The sequence below is a fragment of the Sebastes umbrosus genome, chromosome 20, assembly GCF_015220745.1.
Source record: "Sebastes umbrosus isolate fSebUmb1 chromosome 20, fSebUmb1.pri, whole genome shotgun sequence".
Lineage (NCBI taxonomy): Eukaryota > Metazoa > Chordata > Actinopteri > Perciformes > Sebastidae > Sebastes > Sebastes umbrosus.
Window position 1 is genome coordinate 18,206,708 of NC_051288.1, and position 20,986 is coordinate 18,227,693.

Sequence of the window (20,986 nt, forward strand, 5' to 3'; positions counted from 1 at the left end):
AATATGGTGTCAGTATACAAATGATGTAGAGATAAGAGCACATTGATCTCCAATTTTCACCTTCAGTCCATAATAAGATAATCTTCACATACAAACAAGTTAACCTATTGAATAAATCTTTGCTTTAGACCAAGATTTACACAAATCAAAAGCTATTCTTTTGTTCCACATTATATCTTCGACTCACAGGGATCTATACAGTGTCTCAACATCTGCTACTATACACAAGAGAAGTGGCTACAGTGAAATCAGATTTGTACTAAAAAGTGGTCCCACAAAACTTCTCAAGACTACTTATAAATATAAAATAGTTCCATGAGTATAAATTAGTAAAAACAATATTGAAATCTATCTAAATTATACATGATTGATTTGGCTGACGCCTTCTAGTCTCTGGAGTGAGGTATAAATAAATGTCAGAACAGCAAACAGGATTTTAATGAGTCTGGCTGGACACAAACTTAAGATTTGAACAGAAAATGGGGCAATTAAGTAGAGCTACAAAGATTAATTGATAAGTTGTCAACTATTAAATTAATCACCAACTATTTTGATAATTGATTAATCGGTTTGAGTATTTTTTTAAGAAAAAAAAAGTCTAAATTCTCTGATTCCAGCTTCTTAAATGTGAATATGTCCTGGTTTCTTTACTCCTCTATGACAGTAAACTGAATATCTTTCAGTTGTGGACAAAACAAGACATTTGAGGACGTCCTCTTGGACTTCGGGAAACACTGATCGTCATTTTTCACCATTTTCAGACATTTTACAGACCAAACAACTAAACCAAATAAAATATCATTAGTTGCAGCCCTACAACTAAGCGGTCAGTCTCTGAACATCCCGCAGCCAAACGTGTCCAGACAATTTAACTGAGATGGAAACTTTGGTGTATAATTAGACTTAACAGACCATACAGTACACAGATGGTGGACGAAATTACAGTTTAACAGCCCCACGATGAATGCAGAGCTGGTGAAGCTCCTAATGTTTGGTGTTAAATACTGTTGGTATTTTATTTTAAATGTCTCGTATAGTATAGCTGCCTATGTAATTGTGATGGAGCTGAGTGGCTCGCTGCAAAGCAATGAGACACTGAAATAAAAAGAAATCAGGATAATATGTCAAACACACGAGCAGCTGCATTGGCATAGAAGGAGGATGTTTCTGTTGTTTTGTCCACCGTTTGTATGCATCAATCTAAAACTAACATGAAAAACTCAAAGCAATGTAGAACTTCAGTAAGGCAACCAAATAGTGAGTATAAAATGAAAAGGGAATACTGTAAAAAAAAAAAAAAACTGTACACAACAAAATAAAAAATATAACTCAGTGTACAAGCAATATACTGAAAACAGTATAGAGAATGGAGCTCAGAGTCCATGTGCATCCACGTTGCTTGGAATCACTTTTTATGTTGTCCGCGGGCAAAATGGCACGAAAAATCGTATTTGTCTGTGCACATGTGGCCGCAGATGTTGCACTGGAATGGTTGTTCGTAGCCATGGCAGCCCATGTGAATGGTGTAGAGGATGTTATCCAGGAAGTGAATATCACAGTGCTGGCATTTAATCAAGAGCTGTTGGTCCAGCGTGGTCAGGGCGGGGGCGGGCGTGCTCGGCTGGCTGTTGCAGACACTCGTAGCGTGAGTGTTCACGCTGTTCTCGAAGCCGAAGCCGGGAACGGGACTGCAACTCCCTTGGCCTGAGGTGGGAGATTCATTTTTATGTGGGGAAGTCTGCACTCCATTTGAACACATGGCAACGTGCTCACTGGAGACCTGCTGTATGAGGATGGGCTTCTCGTCCTTTAAGGAGTCCCCGTCTGGGGATGCTGGGGTCTGAGACTCGGGATGGAGGTCGGCTAACTGACCAGCGAGTGTAGACAGCTGGTCCAGTGGGTTATTAAAAGTCAAACCATTAGCACCTCTGTTGCGACTGCCGCTCTCATCCACCTTGGGATGGTTCTTATACTCGCTGCTATTCAAATGGTGGTGGATCTTGTGAGACAAGTCACTCAGATAGTCCGACTTTGGCATCACCATGGCGGGGGGGTTTAGGTTGATGAGCAGTCGCCTGCCGAAGCCCAGCGAGCCTGTCCTCTTCTGCAGGGAGCTCAGAATCCTCTTGTTGGAGAAAGGGGAGCGGACGGCCCTCGTGGGCAGGAGCTTGTGGCGGCGGCGGCGGTGGTGCGACAGGTTGCTGCGGTCGCTGCAGCGGAAGGTGCAGAGGTCACATTTGTAGGGTTTCTCTCCTGTGTGCGAGCGCATGTGGGCTTCCAAATGGCGCTCGTACGCTGAGGCAAACGGGCACAGCTGGCAGCGATGAGGCTTTTCTCCTGGGCGAGAGGAAATAATCGCAGTTATAATATTGATATTACCAAGCATGTTTTACTGTGAAAGAGTAAACAGTGGTGAGGCAGAAAATACAATGTAGTATGTGTGCTGCACAAGAGGTTATACAAAATGGGACATGGTGATATAAACAAATAAGAGATAACAAGTAGAGGATATTCTTGCAATATTTCATCCTTAATTGTCTACTTAAAGGTATACTATGTAACCGTTGTCGGTTGCTTTTTGTAAACACAAACAGGAAACCCCTCCTGCTCGGCTCAACTAGCGAGCGAGGGAGAGAGAGCAGTGATGGTCGAGCGAGCTATAGAGTGACTGAAAAGAGAGAGCACTGTTGTGGGAACAAAGCAGCGAATCAGAGACATAAAACTCTCTTGGCGGTTACGTTCTAAAGCACAAATAAACACACAACTAACTCCGAACACCTCTGCACAACCCTGCGTTAGCAGCACACAACAGCCACTGCACACAGCAGAGGAGAGACCGAGGAACAGGGGAACTCACAGCGATGCAACAAACCCACTCTCCTCCATCAAACACGGCCACTTTGTATCTGTCAGAAGCCGAGGGGCGTGACAACGCGGCGATATTTGACTGCCTGAACAGGCTGCAATCTGTTATTGGCTGGGAGTTACACCCCCACGTGAGTCCCAAAGGCGGTTTGAAGCGACCCGAGTAAAGCAAATTAATAAGAAAAGTGAAAATCTAGGCAGAGGGCTGCAGGGTTTCTGCAGAAGCAGACACCATCACACACTTCTAGTGGGGCATAAGTGATGATTGAGAGGATTTTTGTATCAGTCTATACATTGGGTTTTTTAGCAAATTGTTGCACATGTAGCTGATATATGTACAATTATAACAGTAGTTGATTAGGAACATTTCCAGTCCATTTGGCTGGGAATCACTTTGAATTTACTTCACGACCACCACCCTGAGAGCTACTGGTATACTGGTATATATATGGCAGCAGTGTTTAGGCATGGTGTGGCCTTAATGGATGAATGCATTGTGACCACTGACCTGTGTGGATGCGGATGTGCTCTATTAAACGAGCCATGCCCTTGTTGGCATAGCTGCAGTAGCTGCACTTGTACTTCCCATCGCAGGTCCTCTCCAGCCCTTCCATCTGCACATCTGGCCCATCATCCATCGGCAGACTCACCTCCACAGACGGAGGATCCAGACCATTCTGCTCACTCCTTGGGGCAACTAAAAAAAACAAAACGCACATTTGCTTAAAACATTTGACTCTTTACTTATCAAAGCTATATATGCTGTGTAGTTTATTGTACTCCATTCCCACCGGCTTGAAACGGCTGCCCTGCCTCTTTCTCTGCACACACAGAGCCTGAGATCATGTTGACATGGTGGGTTTGCTGTGTCAGGTATTCTTGGAATTCCTTCACAAAATCCACAGGCTCGGTCTTTATCTCTTCCATTACTCCTTCTTCTGTGTGTTGAACCTGGAAAGATCCAGAAGAGAGATGAGTTAGTAGTCAGACAGTGACAGCTCTGCTTTCATTTGGCACCTGTGACTCATTCTCACTGTGCAATATCATTTTCCACATGTGCAATTTTGTTAATAGTCTGTTTATTGTCAATACTGTATATGCTGCTCCTATTTTTATACTTCCTTCTTTTTAAATGGTTCATATTTTGTTACACTTTGTTTAGCTGTTAGCTCACACAACAACAACAATGCTAACGTTGCCTAGCTTAGCTCGAACCTTTCAGCAATGTTCATTACTATTAACACGAAGTATCTAACTACATCCTCGACGCAGTTCATATCCTACCTTTCAGAGTGTGAGTAACATTATCACTAAGCAGAAACAAGTGTGAAAATTGAGCCCAGTGGAGATAAACTATCCGGCTAGAATTGTTACCAGGTGAACACTTCCGGTTTCCGTGTCCTCTCGTCCCATCAAACGCAACTGTTGCCTTCGCGTACTGTCGGAAAAATATGTTTCAAATATTTTTATTACAGTTTTTCTCGATTGTTTACACACATTTTCTGAAAGCATGCCTCATACTCTCAGAACTCTACACACAAATCAAAAAACACACACACAATGGGCAAAACCCCTCAATTATCCTGCAAAATGAAACTTTACATTCAAAACAATGTTATTTCTTCTCAAAATGGTATTTTGTTTTCAAATGACACACACACACCATCATATGAATAGACATTTATAAGAACCAGTTGAACACTGATGTGCTCAATGTAAAACACTATGATGAATGGAAAACACTTCTTCTCCATTCATCATGATGACTTAGGCCTTTTTTTGTTCAGTGTTACACTTACTACAGACAGTACATACATAAGTGTGTTGTAAAATATTTTAGAATATTGTTTTTATACTCAGAACACACAAATACACGGTAACAAATATATTTTATTTTCCCCACAAAAACAATGTACACAGTGAACATCCCAACCAACACAAAGTTGCACATACAGTGGTCTACATACAAAACAACAGAGGAATTTACTGTATATAGTTACAGTAAAAAAAAACGAAAAAAAAAACTATGCTGCATCCTCTCTTCTGTTTCGGTCTGACCACAGCACCTCATCCACATCACAAGCAATGTTTTCCCTGGCCAAGCAGCGGGGGAAATATCGCTTAGCATGTCGATGTCATGAAAAGCATCAACTGATTGCTAATTGTAACACTGTGTGACAGGTGTTTGCCCATGTGATGAGTCAGTGTGCATAGTAGGGCAATTGACTTTAGAATTTTGAATGACAGTGTGTTCCTTGTGAAAACGAGATTTTCTTCATGAAAATTGTGCCAAATGCAGAGAATTGTGTGTAGTGTTTTGAAAAAAGTGTGTTTTAGAACTGCAATTTGAGTGTAAAGCAGGAATTGTGCTTGTAGTTTAGCAGAATTGGTTCAGGGGGTTGGTGCATGAGTTACATGTTGTGGTCATTGTGTGTCAAGTACCAGTATTTGTGTGTAAACAATTGAGAAAAACTGTAATTGTCTGTCCCTCCTATAAAGGAGATCATCGGTCTCCAAATCCTTTCAAATACCTCCAGTCTGTCTTTAAGGGTGTATCGGATCCTTTCTAGGTGGAGGGTATCAGTCAGTGTTGTTATCCAGGATTTAAATGTTGGCACCTCTGTCCCTTTCCAGAACAAGAGAATCAGTTTCTTTGCACAAAGGAGACCATAGGACAGGAGATGATATTGTGTGTTGTGTAGGATTTTAGAGCTTTCAGAAGCTCCCAGAATAACCAAAAGTGGATCAGGTTTTAATTGGACTTTAAAAATCTTAGAAAAGAATGAAAATATTGCAACCCAAAAGTCCTGTATTTTAGGGCATAGTGCATAGCTATGAAGTAAATCTGCATCTGCTTGGGCACATTTCTCACATCTTGGTGACGTTTCTGGAAAGATTTTATGTAGCTTTACTTTAGAGTAATGTAGCCTGTGCAGAATCTTAAACTGTATCAAACAGTGTCTGGCATTCAAAGAACAGATGTGAACATACTTCAAAATCTTGTCCCAAATGTTCTCCGTTATTCCTATCCCGAGGTCTTTTTCCCAGCCCTTTTTTATAGAGCTCACATCTACTTGTTGAAGGTCTTGCAATGTATTGTATACAAATGAAACTGGATGTTTATCTGCTATACCTGTCGGAAAAATATGATAATTAAGTTGGCAGATACAAACGAGTCTCAGACCACCATCATGGGCTTTCCAGTGATATGTCATGTGTTTGTTTGTTTTTTTAAATCAAGTTGAATGTATTCTTGGTTAAATATCACTCTATAGCCATTATATTTGTGTGTCTTCTAAATTCGGCTGTCTTTTCACACTGAAATAGTCCTACAGTGGACATATTGCAAAATTAGAAATACAAAATAAAAAATTCTAAATTGTAAGATGTTCTTTTAACCCTAAATAGGAAGTGTGATGGAATTTTCCATCAATTCCTCTCTTATTGGTAGAAAGGTCAGAGTGTTTGTCAGAGTGTCCCTCTGTTGACATTATTGGGTTGGAGTCCTGTCTAGAGGAGCTACCGTTATCTGTACAGCTGGGTCTGTAGTGGAGACCGTAGAGCCAGTCGCTAGGGCAACCAGGGTCAGAGATGCCAGAGGAACTAAGTAAGTCATAACATGATAAGGGGTAAGACACTGAGCACCAGGGAGGAAGGGCAGAGTTGTGAGGCCTTCACGCAGAGAGCATCTATTGTGGAGACCTGTCAATTCTCCTTGATCAAGCTTCAATAAACCTTCTTTTGTAAGACATCATCAGCTCCGGACCTCTTCCTTCCAAAGATAACTTGTGTATCAATTATTCCATCACAGGAAGGAAATCACACACAAAAAAAAATTGGAAGACACTTTTTTTTTTACTCGGTTTCCAGGATGATAGAGCATCGTTTACACCCCCCCCATAAAAACGAGTCTTACAAGTGGCACTTGAAGGCAGCATCACGCCTTTGGTTGACGCAGAGCGCAGACGTCGGTGACGTAGGCTGGCACGTAAGCACGCGCGTATGTAAACATTTCCTAACCGATCATGGCTGCACAACTGAGCAGGATTCTCTCAAAGGTGAGACTGAATATCACTTCACAAACAAACTTGTTGTACTTGTAAATCACAACAACTCGACAGTAGTTGATTATAGCCGGCTTGAGCGTGTATCTACTCTTATATCTCATGTATTTACCCAAATACGCAGATAGACATGTCCACTGTTGTCTGCCCTGTTTGTAGTCGTGCAGACAGATCTCTGGACCATGGGGTGCATGCCAGGCTGGATGGAGGAGCAGGTCCACCAATGCTTCTCCAGATGTGGCCTCAGACCAGGCAGCAGCTGGAGGGATGGTCTCCTTTCCTCCACTTCAAACCTTTTCAGAGGAGGAGAGCATGATGAAGGAAGCAGGTGAGTTGGGAAGCAACATATGGTGGTAACAGCTGCTGACAGCTGGAGACAGAGATTATTGCTGATTCAATAAACCTACTCTACTTTGAAATGCTACTGCTTTGTATTTCAGCTCTTAGCTTCTTTAGGTAATGCAGTTCAGATTTCAACTATGCCAGTTGTACATTTCATCTTCTGGGGTGTTCAGCAGTGCAGTGCAATGCATTTGAGCTTTAACATTTTTAGGCAAGTCATTTCACATTTCTGCATTTTCAGCAATGCTTTGCAATAAATTTCAGCTGTCTGCATTCCCATGCATTTTCAGCAGGAAATGCATTTTCTAGTTCATTTTTTATTTATTTAACCTTTATTTAACCAGGCTAGTCCCATTGAGATTAAGAACCTCTTTTCCAAGGGAGACCTGGCCAAAACAGCCAGCCTCAAGAACACAAAGTTGCAGACACAAATAGAGATAAAATACAATTCACAAACACTAAAAGCTCTAAAATTTGCATTAAAAGAGAACTATGTAAAGACAGACGGGGGGACAAAAAGGAATTTCAAAGTTCACGTGTCACTTGTGCAAAACGGGGCTTTTACAAATGTTTTTTTTAAATTTACATAATTAATTTGATTAATATCTTAGCAAAATATTACATCCATAAAATGATGTGGCTTAAAAGAATACCCTCCTTTTATACTTTTAAAGATACTGATTTTAAAACATATCTTTTTTTAAATTTATTTAACCTTTATTTAACCAGGCTAGTCCCACTGAGATTAAGAACCTCTTTTCCAAGGGAGACCTGGCCAAAACAGCCAGCCTCAAGAACACAAAGTTGCAGACACAAATAGAGATAAAATACAATTCACAAACACTAAAAGCACTAAAATTTGCGTTAAAAGAGAACTATCTAAAGACAGATGGGGGGGACAAAAAGGAACTTTTCTGGGAGTCAGCTGTACAACAAGGGGGCTAAAAACATTGGCATGCCATAGAGTCTGCTCCTAAAGCATTCATTTTAGATTTAAAAATATTTAAATTTGTTTGGTCATTTTGGAGCAAATTCCCGGCTGAGGGTGCAGAATATGCAAAAGCCTTTTCCCCAATTTTTGTCCAAGCTTTTGGGAAAGAGAGCACAAAGAGGTCCTGTGAACGCAGTGAATACTGTCCACAATGTTTTTGCATAATAAAAACACGTAAGTATTGTGGGAGCAGACCCAGAATCACCTTATATATAAAGATGTACCAATGGAAGAGCCTACAGGTTGCCAGTGCAGGCCATCCCACCCGAGAGTACAACTCACAGTGGTGGGTCAGAGCTTTACAAAAAACAATCTTTAACAACAAAACAAGCTTTAATTAAAACATGTGTCTTGTTCTTTGACAGTTAAAAAATATGCACAAGAGCGCATTGCTCCGTTTGTGTCAAAGATGGATGAACACTCTTTCATGGACGAGGAAGTCATCAAATCTCTCTTTGAACAGGGTGTATGTATAATTCATTTAAATTAACAAATCATCATGTATGTCTTTTGTTCTCTCCAGTGACTCCGGCATTTACTTTTTTGTTATTTATTGTTTTTACAGCTCATGGGCATTGAGATTGACCCCGAGTACAACGGCACTGGCTCCTCATTCTTCTCCTCCATCCTGGTCATCGAGGAGCTGGCGAAGGTGGACCCCTCTGTGGCTGTGCTCTGCGACATCCAGAACACACTGATCAACACGCTGTTTGCCAAACTGGGTACGGCAGCTCAGAAAGAGCAGTACCTCAACCGACTGTCAACCGACATGGTGAGCAATTTCACACGTCGTCTTTCAGTTTATGGCATAAAAACACTACATTGTCACCACATAATACTGTTGATCTCTTGACTGGCTGTGTATACTCTGCCCTGTATTTGCTGTAATGTTTATGCACCTGTGTCATGTCACACAGATCGGAAGCTTCTGCCTCTCCGAAGCAGATTCGGGGAGCGACGCCTTTGCTCTGAAGACGCGTGCAGACAAACACAAGGACTATTACGTCATCAATGGATCCAAGTTGTGGATCAGCAATGCAGAGCATGCGGGTGTTTTCCTGGTGATGGCCAATGTTGACCACTCTGCTGTGAGTAACTGCTCATCTTTCCATTCTTGTTTCACTCTTGTCAGCTAAAGATAAATGGTCAACAATTTATAATATTTCTCTGGCATAATCTTAATGTAAAAATATCTAATCTGATCATCTCACATCACAAAGACATCGGATTTTTCCTGTTTCCTTAAATGCAATTCAACTTGTTAAATACCACAAATATGTAAATCCTAAAACGTCAGAAGTTCTTAGTCAAGTTAATTGAAGACCTCTCTAACTCAGTCTCTACAAAAGTTTGCCTCTACAATGTACGAAATGTATAGACAAACTCCCTTTTGGATTGACAGGGGTACAGAGGCATCACCTGCTTCATCATGGACCGAGACACGGAGGGGCTGGAGATTTGCAAGAAGGAGAACAAGCTCGGCCTGCGTGCGTCCTCCACCTGCCCGCTCAACTTCGACAATGTCAAGGTGACACCTCGTACTGCACCGGATCAGCATGAAACAAATGCATGCTGTGATTTCGACTAACTTTGTGCTTTTCATTGTAGGTACCAGAGACAAACATTTTGGGAGAAATCGGTCAGGGTTACAAGTACGCTATCGGGATGTTGAACGAGGGCAGGATTGGAATTGCCGCTCAGGTAAAGCATCTTTATTTGAATTATACTTAAAACAAGCTAAATGTGCTCTATTCAAGATTATAAAGTGTGAAATGGAAACGTTGCATGTGCTAACTATGTGTTTCAGATGATCGGGCTGGCGCAGGGCTGCTTCGACAACACTATTCCTTACACCAGACAGAGAGTGCAGTTTGGAAAACGCATCTTTGACTTCCAGGTAACGACCCACAATAGACTCACAGGTCATGTTTGTGATTATTCACGTTATTCTGGTGGTCAGTGTGTTCTTATGTTGTTATGGTGCTGTTTGTGTTCCAGGGCATGCAGCACCAAATAGCCCACGTAGCAACTCAGATTGAAGCCGGTCGGCTGCTGACGTACAACGCTGCTCGTCTGAAGGAAGCTGGAAGACCTTTCATCAAGGAGGCCTGCATGGCGAAATACTTCACTGCAGAGGTGAGCTTCCTCATTCACTGACTTTATATGTATTTATAGGATATATTGTCATCAGTGTTATCTGTTTATTTTATGTGTATTTTTAAGGATTTTTCCTTGTACTTTGCTGCTTTACCAATTTAAAATTATTTGTCTGATCCTATCTGTGTTGTTGAACCTTGATTACTCTCTATTCTATGTGTTGCTGTCTTAGCCAGGAAACTCCTGTAAAAAGAAAGATATTTTCAGTCTCTGTGAAACGTTTTCCTGGTTGGATTAAAGTCATTATAATATCTGTTTTGTTCTATTTTCCTCAGGTTGCAGCCCTAACCACATCTAAATGCATCGAATGGATGGGAGGGGTTGGCTTCACCAAAGACTACCCCATAGAGAAATTCTACAGAGACTGTAAAATCGGTGAGCATGACTCGACAAATATGCACCACTAGAAATAAATATTTACTTGTTTGCACCAGGGTTATTACCGTAAACTAAAACTGAAACTAAATCAAAAATAAGAAGTGAAAAATATTTTTGTAAAAAAGAAACTAGATAAAAACAGTATCCTTTAAGAAAAACTAAACTGAAACGATATTGCCTGGGTAAAAAAAAGAATAAAGTTAAAAAATTACATTAAATTAAATTAAATTAAATTAAATTAAATTAAAAAAAAATGAATATAAATTCATTTCAGTTTTAGTTTTTTAGCTATAATATATCACACCCAGAAAAAGGAGAGAGCATGAATTTCCATCAACTTTTGTGACATTGAACCACAGAAATTGAACGGACTTCCAGGAGATGACGCTATGCCGCAATTGCTTAAAAAAAGAAGCGCGAAGATTAAACGTTTTGGTCCTTTCTACACGATTCTCCAACCGTGCATTTTGTATGTATATAGCTACATACTTCTGAGACATTATTCTTGGCCCTAACAAAAACCAAAACTAAACTAAAACTAGCAAAACAGACTCTGAAAACTAACTCAAAAGAAATTGAATAGTCAAAACTAAGATAAAATAAAAAGTAATTGAAAGTTCAAGACTATTATAACTGTGGTTTGCACACTGTTTGTTAGATTGCTGCAGACATTAGAGCCGGTTTAAATAACTGTGGCTAAAGCAACAGTGTGGAAAAGGACACACTCATGAGCAGCAGGAAGGTCAGGTGTAGCTGTGTGTGATTGGACCAGAGCTGGGAGGCGAAAAGGGGCTGATAGCAGCAGCGGCTGTAATCGGACTCCGCAGGAATTCCCCCGTCAGAGTGCCATTATACCAACACACAGCCAAGGAAGCTGCCAGGGCAAAATGTCACTTTTCCTGTCATCACCGCCATTTTGGCTCCCCCCAGTCCTCCAGCTGGAGCACCGGCTGCATAATGAGCCCCCTTGTCTCCTGATAGCGAACGCTGCAGGTTCATGTGCTGTTGCGGGGGAATTCGACAAAATTGACCTTGTTATGCTTTGTTTTGTCTCCGTGTGCAGGTACCATTTATGAGGGCACAACAAATATCCAGCTATCCACTATGGCCAAGTTCATTGATAAGGAGTATGATCACTGATCTGACCGGAGCCTGAAGGATTGATGTGTTACACTCCATGTTCTTCTCCTCTAGTGACTTTGGGGGATGCTTTGCTGTAGATCTGCTTTCATGTTTTTTAGAGTTTTGTTGCAGTTCTAGATGTTTCTTCTCAATATCACCACTCTTGTTAAGTAGTTCTCACTACTGATTTTACTGATGTTACGATTCTCCAGCTTTAGTTTAAAGTTGCTCTCGTACAATGATTTTTTTATCCTATCAGACCTTTCCGAAAGTCTGCGAATAAGACAGTGTATGTAGAGCTGTACCACTTCCCTCTTGTCCATACTTATTATTGCACTTATTGAGATCTGGTGATGAATCGTGTCGGAATAACATAACTGTTCCATATATGATCGGGATTTTTTTCTTTGAATGTTTCAGTGCCTTCAGTGGTTCGGCTATCTTCTTCTTCGCAGGATACTTTCAAATAGGTGACACTCATTTAAATACTGTGCAGTTCCTTGTGTGGGGAAAATTGAAGTGATTTCACTTCATATAAAGATATTCTGTATAGAGCAATAACTTAATACAATAAATGTAAAGTATGCTGTATCAACAATCTCTCTTTGAGGCAGATTAACACCACGTTGTGTCACTAGATGGCAGCGTTCTCCACAGTGTGTGTCAGCAGCAGCAGCAGCTTCTCACTGTGAGAGAACAGTCATTTAACAGCCCGTCACCTCTAATGATATTTTATATCCGTTTAATTATGCTGCTGCTTCAGATGGAAAGAGTCTGTCGTGCGTAATCGACTCACTGGTCATTTTTCAGGTGAGATTGATCGGATTTCCACGGCCTACATGTGTAAAATGAGGTCTATTGTTTTACACAACACAGACGAGCTGTGTCCAAGTATACAGACCCGTAATAGCCAAGATGATCCCTTGTAAAAAATGAATCTTGCGAGGTATCTGTTAGGGCTGGGCAACATATCGATATTATATCGATATCGTGATATGACACAAGATAATAATATGGTAATATGGCATAAATGTTCCTGGTTTTAAAGGCTACATTACAGTTAAGTGATGTATTTTTGTGAATTTACCAGACTGTTCTAGCTGTTCTTGTATTTGCCTTTAGTCATTATGTCCACATTACTGATAATTATTTATCAAAATCTCAGTGTAAACATTTTTCAAATATCACCAAGCCCTAGCAGCTGTTTAACAAAAAAACATTAATTACTGACAATACTTAATAATAGTCATTAACAGGGATGAAACCGTCAGATTCATACCTGCTGCGATGGTATACATTGACACTAGTGATGCCAAATATGGAGACGTTCAGATTCCCATGAAGTAAATGGATAACAGCGCTGTCATACTCTCTAACCATGTACCATTTTACATTGCATTGATTCAAGTTTATTTTAACAGGGAAATAACAAACCTCTCTTTCTCTTTGGTGCCCCAAAAACACTGTATCTTAACACTATACACAGAGAAGAGAGCAGAGAGAAAGTAAACTAGTCTATAAAAGAAAAACAGACAAATATGTAAAGATACTTTCTGTTGTCAAAGATGTCCCATCTTACTTTTTTTTTTTTTAAATCATTCCACTTACAACAAAACTAAGTGTTGTCTAACCTAATACTGTTTAGTATTGTGATCATAAGATTTTATTTACTGATTAATATATGATAAGTATTTAGTATCACCTGTTGACACTAGAGCATACAACAGTTTTTTGATATTTTAAGACAAAATATAAAGCATCACTTAGGCGAGACAGAACCAATAATGTGACATGAGTCTCTTATGTGGGATGTAATTAGATATAAACATGACGGGTTCAAACTGAAGACAGACAGAGAACAAAATGTTACTTACAAGATATTTTGCCCAGACATTCAAAATCACTATCATGACAAAACTGCCTGTGTTTTGCATCACTGATTGAGTGTACTTTGTTTCCCCCCTCTGATCCACTCTGACTTGTTCCATCTATTGTATAAATCCCCCTGTTTAATGAGCATAATCTGATGAAAACACAGCTATCTGCTTCTCACTTTGCATTGGCAAACGCAGCTCAACTGGCCTCCTTCTCCGCCCCCGTCTTTAACACGGCTATGAGACCTCTAATTATGCAGGGATTCAAGTAGCTTTTCACAAAACACAGTGTTGTCCTTTAGAGCTGGAGAGCGCTCCGCGAGCTAAAAGGACAGGCTGCGTGTTTAGGAGGTTGAGCAAATCCAATTGGTTTGATTAGTTCCTCTGCATCTGCTTCCAAGTCTGGTGTAAATGATGAATCTTAAATGGTGTGTTTTTTGTTCTTATTTTATTCATTTTTGGCCGTATATGCTGATAAGTCTGAGCCAAATGTTACCTCATAGATAAACAAAAACATCTATATTCAAAGGCTGTTTTTGTGTGTGTTTCCTTTAGGATTTTCTAAGCAACATATGCATTAAAAGCACACTCCAGAGGCTAGTTTGATTAAAAAAAATTCAGAATTTATCATACCTCTCCCTCTCACACATACATAGTTCCCTCAATCTTAAGAGAAAGGCAGTTTGGTGGCTTACAAATGTAAACGCAATCTCCCTCCTGCTCATTTTTATGTCTTTATCTATGTAATTATCCTTTAATCTGACCTCACTTGATCATATGAATGTCTCATTGCACATACAAATATAATTAGCTGCATCCAAGCAGCATCATTGTTGTAACAAGTGACAGAAACAAGACTTGTTGTGTCATCCTCATGCGTTACATCACCTGCTGTTGCCCCTGTGGGTTTACAGCCCCTTTTTGTACACAGCTGATTTGAAAAGCCTTTATCACAGTGGTAACTAAGCATTCAATGTGATGTCTGCCTGTAGCACTTCCTGACTAATAACATTACAGTGAAGTCAATGAGCTCTGGTGCAGGAGAAATGCAGGTATACATATTGCTTTCCTGCAGGTGGAACAGAGGAAATAACAGATGGATGATGAGGTTGATGCTCAGCTGGTCACAGAGTTCAACACACACGTGCAAAGGCAAAATAAATACATGTTCTATCATCTTCTATAATAATCTGTATCGGCTAGTAAATGTATAGCCATTCACTGGAAAAATGAGGAGCCCCCTAGTGTATCTTTTTGGCTTTAAGAGCTCTCATCATATTTACCTTCAGAGAACATTATGTTTAATCTCAAAAAGAAACCATGGCTCTCTGATAAATGTTGGGGTGACTTTGTAACCTTTTTACATACTGGTACTTCTCTTAATGGTGTTGTCCATGGTCAGACCCTTTAAGAGAATATACTACATGTATATAGCTTGTCTATCTCTTGTACTACTATTACTTCTGTAATTCCATTCTCTATTTGTTTTTACTTATTTATATGTGTGTGTGTGTATGTATATATGAATATATATATATATGTGTGTGTGTGTATATATATATATATATATATATATATATATATATATATATATATATATATGAACATATATGTTCTTTCTTCCTTTTCTATTATTTCTTATTTCTTTACTTTCTCCCTTTTATTTTTATTTTTTTCTTTCTTCACTTGTATTTATTACAACTGTGACTACTGTTATTTTGTTATCGTATATGCTAATTTTATTCATGCATTATCTTACGGGGGTCAATGTGTATTGCTGTCTGTATTGATTGTGTGCTCTCGTTTGTGGGGGGGAAAAAACTCAATAAATATATTGTTTTAAAAAAAAATTGTTTATTATTGTTTTATATGTTTTCAGTGTCTTACATTAGTGCGTAAAATGTGAGTAATAGTTGTGCCAAGGCCACGTTGAGGTGTAATAATCCCCGGACCGTTTATTCAATTTACTGACAGGTGATTGCAGCTCGTGCACACCCCCCTAAAAACCCCCACGAGCCATTCTCCTCTTTAATCTAATTGGATGATAAGTGGGTGCGTACTGTTGGAGACTGGAGCCAAAACGCTTGTGTTCCTTTTGGAGTCTATTCTCGTCACGGTTCCATCTCCAATCCCATTTGCTATTGTACCTGCACCAATAGCAGAGACCGAGGAGCGCGTTTTAACTCGGGTGGCATTTTTTATATTCCATCATTACAATCCTGGCGCAAGTTTGACGCAGTGATCTCTGAGCTCTCTCTCTCTCTCTCTCTCTCTCTCTCTCAAGATCATCTTTTCCAGGTGTTTTTTTTTTCTCCTTAGATTTGATGTTTTGATGGTGATCCACTTCGGAAAAGTAAACCGGTGATGGCAGACTCTGATGCGCAAGAGACTCGCCAACCTGCAAAAGACTCGCCTTTCTCCATCAAGAACCTGCTGAACATTGAAGACAAACCCACAACAATAAAGCAGCCCAAGAGCTTCCTGGGCTCGTCCAAAGGAGTGTTTGAAGGCAGCTTCTTCTCTCGACTCGGGGACTTGTCTTCTTTCCCAAGGTTTGAGCTGCAGCCCGCACAGAGAATCGGACTATCTGCGCAGTATTTGGAGAGAGCGACTACAGCCTGGTGGTACCCATACACACTAGGGACTCATCTGAGGACTGCAGGTACAATATTATTAACTAACATGTTAGTGTTTTGGTCTGGATGCATCTGAATTTAGATGTTATTTATAGCAAAAGGGCCTATCATGAAGGGATACCATCAATACTATCTACCTTTAAACATGCACTATCTGCCTTTAAACATGCACTACCTACCTTTTAACATGCACTATCTAACTATCTACCTTTAAACATGCACTATCTAACTATCTACCTTTAAACCTACCTTTTAACATGCACTATCTACCTTTAAACATGCACTATCTACCTTTAAACAAATATTAAGATAAGATATAAGATATACTTTTATTGTCCCCGTGGGGAAATTCTTTCTGGACTCCGTCCAACTGCAGTTACAAACACTAAATTAAAACAGCATCAACAACAACTAGAAAATGCATTTCCTGCTGAAAATGCGTGGGAATGCTGACAGCTGAAATTTATTGCAAAACATTGCTGAAAATGCAGAAATGTGAAATGACTTGCCTAAAAATGTTAAAGCTCAAATGCATTGCACTGCACTGCTGAAAACCCTAGGAGATGCAATGTACAACTGGCAGAGTTGGAATCTGAACTGCATTACCTAAAGAAGCTAAGAGCTGAAATACAAAGCAGTAGCATTTCAAAGTGGAGTAGATTTAAGACGATTTGAAGATTTTCGCCATTGAGTTACATTGTAAAAAAAATGTGGAAAAAGCTTAAAATTTTAAAAGGTATAAATAGTTGAGAAAAGAAAAGTCATAGCACTAATGTCCTTAAAGAGTTGAATATTTTGATAGTCGAACGGTTTCTGTAGCTGAAAGTATGCAGGAGTAGTTAAACTGCAAAAAACGTACGGAAGAAATAGTTGAAGAAGTTGAATAAACCTTAGAAGAACAATACTATGATAATACACGATTCCACATCAGACAGGGAAACAGTTTCACAGAAACAGATGTTTCAACACATACACAGTCCACATACATAATGGCACATACTATCACACACACCATGGCAGGTATTGCACCCAGGTAGTGCACTGCACCGTCTACTGTCTTGTCCATATTGCACAGACAATAGCCCAATATTACACAGATGCAACATATTGCACTGTCCCTATTTAACATATTGCACTGTCCTAATTTAACATATTGCACTGTCCATATGATAGCTTTATGTTACGAGTTGTTGAGGAGTTTAATAGACATCTGCAAGAATGATTGTTTTGTAACGGTTCAATCTGCACCGTGGGGGACTCTATATCTCCTGCCTGAAAGGTAAAAGTTGGTACTCCTGGTGTAAGATGTGAGTTGGGTCTGACACAATTTTCTGTGCCTGTCTGATGACAGACTGCTCATAAAGCATTTGGAGGGTATAGGGTGGTTTTTGACCTCCATAATCTTCATGGCAGTCTGCAACCAGGTGAGAAATATGTGACCTCAACTGTACAGTCAGGTAACTAACATGTAGTGTTTTGGTCTGGATACATCTGAATTTAGATTTTATTTATAGCAAAGGGGCCTATCATGAAGGGATACCATCATATGGGGTTTAAAATATAGCCTATAAAAATACAAGGAGATGAAGAAAACTGTTAAAACTGAATATAGTGCAGGGTAACAGCTGTGATACACGACTATTAAAAAAAGTGCAGGAGAGACTGTTAATACCATCATATGGGGTTTAAAATATAGCCTGAATTATAAGGAATTGTGTCCCTAAATTAAATTTTTCAATAAAAGGTCAAACGAATATTACACCAATAAACTATGAATTAAAATAGGTTTTGCCTTTGACTTTACATCCTATATACCACTTTATAGACTGCACATATGCACATATTACATGTATTTATTGACGGACTGTACACACTATGTTCACCTATTCACTCTGTATCTTTTATATCTGTATTATTGATTTTATATTTTTTGTATACCTTTACCTCTCCTGTGTTTCACTCTGTTTGCGGCTGTTGCTGCTTTGACACCTGAATAAAGGTTCATCTTATCTTATCTTATCTTATCGTATATGGGGTTTAAAATATAGCCTGAATTATAAGGAATTATGTCCCTAAATATCAATTTCTTCAACAAAAGGTCAAACGCACATTACACCAATAAACTATGAATTAAAATAGGTTTTAACACGTTGTATGGCTTAGAAGATCAAACTGTGATACACGACTATTAAAAAAGTGCAGAAGAGACTGTTAATACCATCATATGGGGGTTTAAAATATAGCCTGAATTATAAGGAATTATGTCCCTAAATCAATTTTTCAACAAAAGGCATATTACACCAATAAACTATGAATTAAAAAAGGTTTTAACACGTTTTATGTCTTAGAAGATCAAATTTGAATGCATTTTCTCTCCCCTGCAGGTTCTGAGAAGGCCAGCCTAAGAGAAGCATCACCAGCACCGGACAACAGACGCTCTCCGGATCTCCAGAAGAGTTCAGACCAAGATGCCAAAGAGGAAAGCGCCGACGATGACAACATCACCCTGGATGAGAGTGACTCCGAGGAGCCAAAGAAAGAACTGGACCAAGAGGACGACCACTGGAGGAGGAAAACGGACAACGAGCATGACTCCTCCGAGAGGAAGCCCGGCTGCAGGAAGAAGAAAACTCGCACGGTGTTCTCCAGGAGCCAGGTGTTCCAGCTCGAGTCCACCTTCGACATCAAGCGCTACCTGAGCAGCTCGGAGCGCGCGGGCCTCGCGGCGTCGCTGCACCTGACGGAGACGCAGGTGAAGATCTGGTTTCAGAACCGCAGGAATAAGTGGAAGAGGCAGCTGGCCGCGGAGCTAGAGGCGGCCAACCTGAGCCACGCGGCGGCGCAGAGGATTGTGAGGGTTCCGATACTTTACCACGAAAACGGAGCTCCGGAGACCAGCGGGGGTCCAGCTGGGAACTCACCCGGGAATCAGTCACTGCTGGCGGCTTTCCCTCACCACATGTACTACTCCCACCCGGTGCCACTGCTGAGGCCGGTTTAACACTGGATCTGTGGTGGCAGCTGTACAGATGTTTTTAAATGAGAGTGACCCTTAAGAAAAAAAACAATAAAATACATTTTGTATATTTTGTAGATTCAACGGACACAATGTTAGGTCATGTTATTATTATTATTATTATAATTATTTTTTTTAATTATTATTATTATAGCCTATGTAATCATCTTTTATCCTGCTGAAGCGTTCTTGAGCAAGTACATTTTACGCCTATAATTGGTGTTTTTGGAGGGACAATCGAAAATGATTAGCCTTTTAGTATTATTATTATTATTATTATTATTATATTATTATTATTATTATTATTATTATTATTATTATTATCATCGCCTATGTAATCATTTTTATCCTAATTTTAATCCGTTCTTGAGCAAGTCCATTTTACGCCTACAATTAGTGCTATTGGAGGGACAATCGAATATGATTAGCCTTTTATTATTATTATTATTATTATTATTATTATTATTATTATTATTTTATTTTATTTTATTTTATTTTATTTTTTTGTGATCAATTTCTTACTGGTATTTAAGCATAATTATATACGATGGGGTTGCAAATTGATAGATCACCATTAGAGTAAAAGAATATAATCACAAATGTCAAAAACAAACAAACAAACAGGAAGAAGAAAAAACAAAACAAACAACAAAATTTGTTATGCAATTATTATTATTATCATTATTATTATTATTATTATTATCATTATCATTATTATTATTATTGGTGAAATTGCTACATGCTCAAAGGTGGGTGAATATAATTTAATGTATTCAAATTGAAAAAAATAACTTGTTTTGATTGACTGTCCATATGTATTTTACGGAGATTTGTGTCAGTGTTTGTAGCAAAACATGTGGGATTTAATATTTTGATATTTTCCAATATTGTGCAATAATGTTGGCTTCACATTATAGGCTTACCAGCCTTACAGAAAAAAAAAATCCCTTTTTCTCTTTGTAATAGTGAAGACAATCATGTGATCCTTAAAAAAAATCCCCGAGAAACTGCAGGTGAAAAGCATTTGTTTTTATGACGCAATGTTTTGCAGGTAATTCAAAAGCCATGCAAAGAGCCAAAAATAGCCTCTGTTTTTGTGTGTTTTTTTTCTCTCTGATATTGTTATTGAAATTCTGTATATTATATGGTCTCAGTAAAGATTTCGTTCCAAAAAAGAAATGTATCTATCTTTAATACAATTGTGATTTACATGGGAAAGAAATTCATTCAATAAGTTATGTCCTAAAGATTTTAGTTTTCAAACATTTGTGAGGATGCATCTTTTTTTTTTTTGTTTTTAAGGAGGCATTAAGGCACATGAGGGTCTGCAGAGATAATCGTGCTCTCCAAAATAAAATACTAAAATTGGATAATTTAACAGATAATTAATGATGGCTATCATTTTTAATATGATGATTTGAAAAATGTTGCACAATGGCAGCCTCATTTTAAACATTGAACATTTTTGGAACCATTATTCTGGACGTTTTTAAGCCTATAGACTATTTTGACTACACACTAACACTTTGATCTCATATAGG

The 20,986-nt window shown here is 39.1% G+C and overlaps 3 protein-coding genes across 4 annotated transcripts; 2 read left to right on the top strand and 1 right to left on the bottom strand.

Moving 5' to 3' along the window:
* Positions 1 to 674: 674 nt before the first annotated feature.
* LOC119480052 (zinc finger protein Pegasus-like) lies at positions 675 to 4,287 on the bottom strand. 2 transcript variants are annotated; one of them, XM_037756130.1, is made up of 4 exons: positions 4,240 to 4,287; positions 3,657 to 3,816; positions 3,374 to 3,562; positions 675 to 2,337 (listed from the first exon to the last, which is right to left on the bottom strand). In XM_037756130.1, exons 1-4 carry the CDS (start codon positions 4,276 to 4,278, stop codon positions 1,406 to 1,408), a joined length of 1,320 nt encoding a protein of 439 aa, XP_037612058.1. In that variant the 5' UTR covers positions 4,279 to 4,287; the 3' UTR covers positions 675 to 1,405. The 2 variants fall into 2 exon arrangements, with proteins under 2 accessions (XP_037612058.1, XP_037612059.1); XM_037756131.1 differs by having other exon boundaries at positions 4,150 to 4,287.
* A 2,486-nt stretch (positions 4,288 to 6,773) lies between these two features.
* Positions 6,774 to 14,235, top strand: acadsb (acyl-CoA dehydrogenase short/branched chain). Its single transcript, XM_037755361.1, has 11 exons — positions 6,774 to 6,923; positions 7,089 to 7,257; positions 8,628 to 8,728; positions 8,828 to 9,034; positions 9,180 to 9,350; positions 9,665 to 9,790; positions 9,871 to 9,963; positions 10,070 to 10,159; positions 10,261 to 10,398; positions 10,695 to 10,794; positions 11,861 to 14,235. The coding sequence occupies exons 1-11, from the start codon at positions 6,891 to 6,893 to the stop codon at positions 11,935 to 11,937; spliced, it is 1,305 nt and encodes a 434-aa protein (XP_037611289.1). The 5' UTR covers positions 6,774 to 6,890; the 3' UTR covers positions 11,938 to 14,235.
* Positions 14,236 to 15,825: 1,590 nt separating this feature from the next.
* LOC119479556 (homeobox protein HMX3-B) lies at positions 15,826 to 20,618 on the top strand. Its single transcript, XM_037755315.1, has 2 exons — positions 15,826 to 16,455; positions 18,814 to 20,618. The coding sequence occupies exons 1-2, from the start codon at positions 16,158 to 16,160 to the stop codon at positions 19,428 to 19,430; spliced, it is 915 nt and encodes a 304-aa protein (XP_037611243.1). The 5' UTR covers positions 15,826 to 16,157; the 3' UTR covers positions 19,431 to 20,618.
* Positions 20,619 to 20,986: the final 368 nt, after the last annotated feature.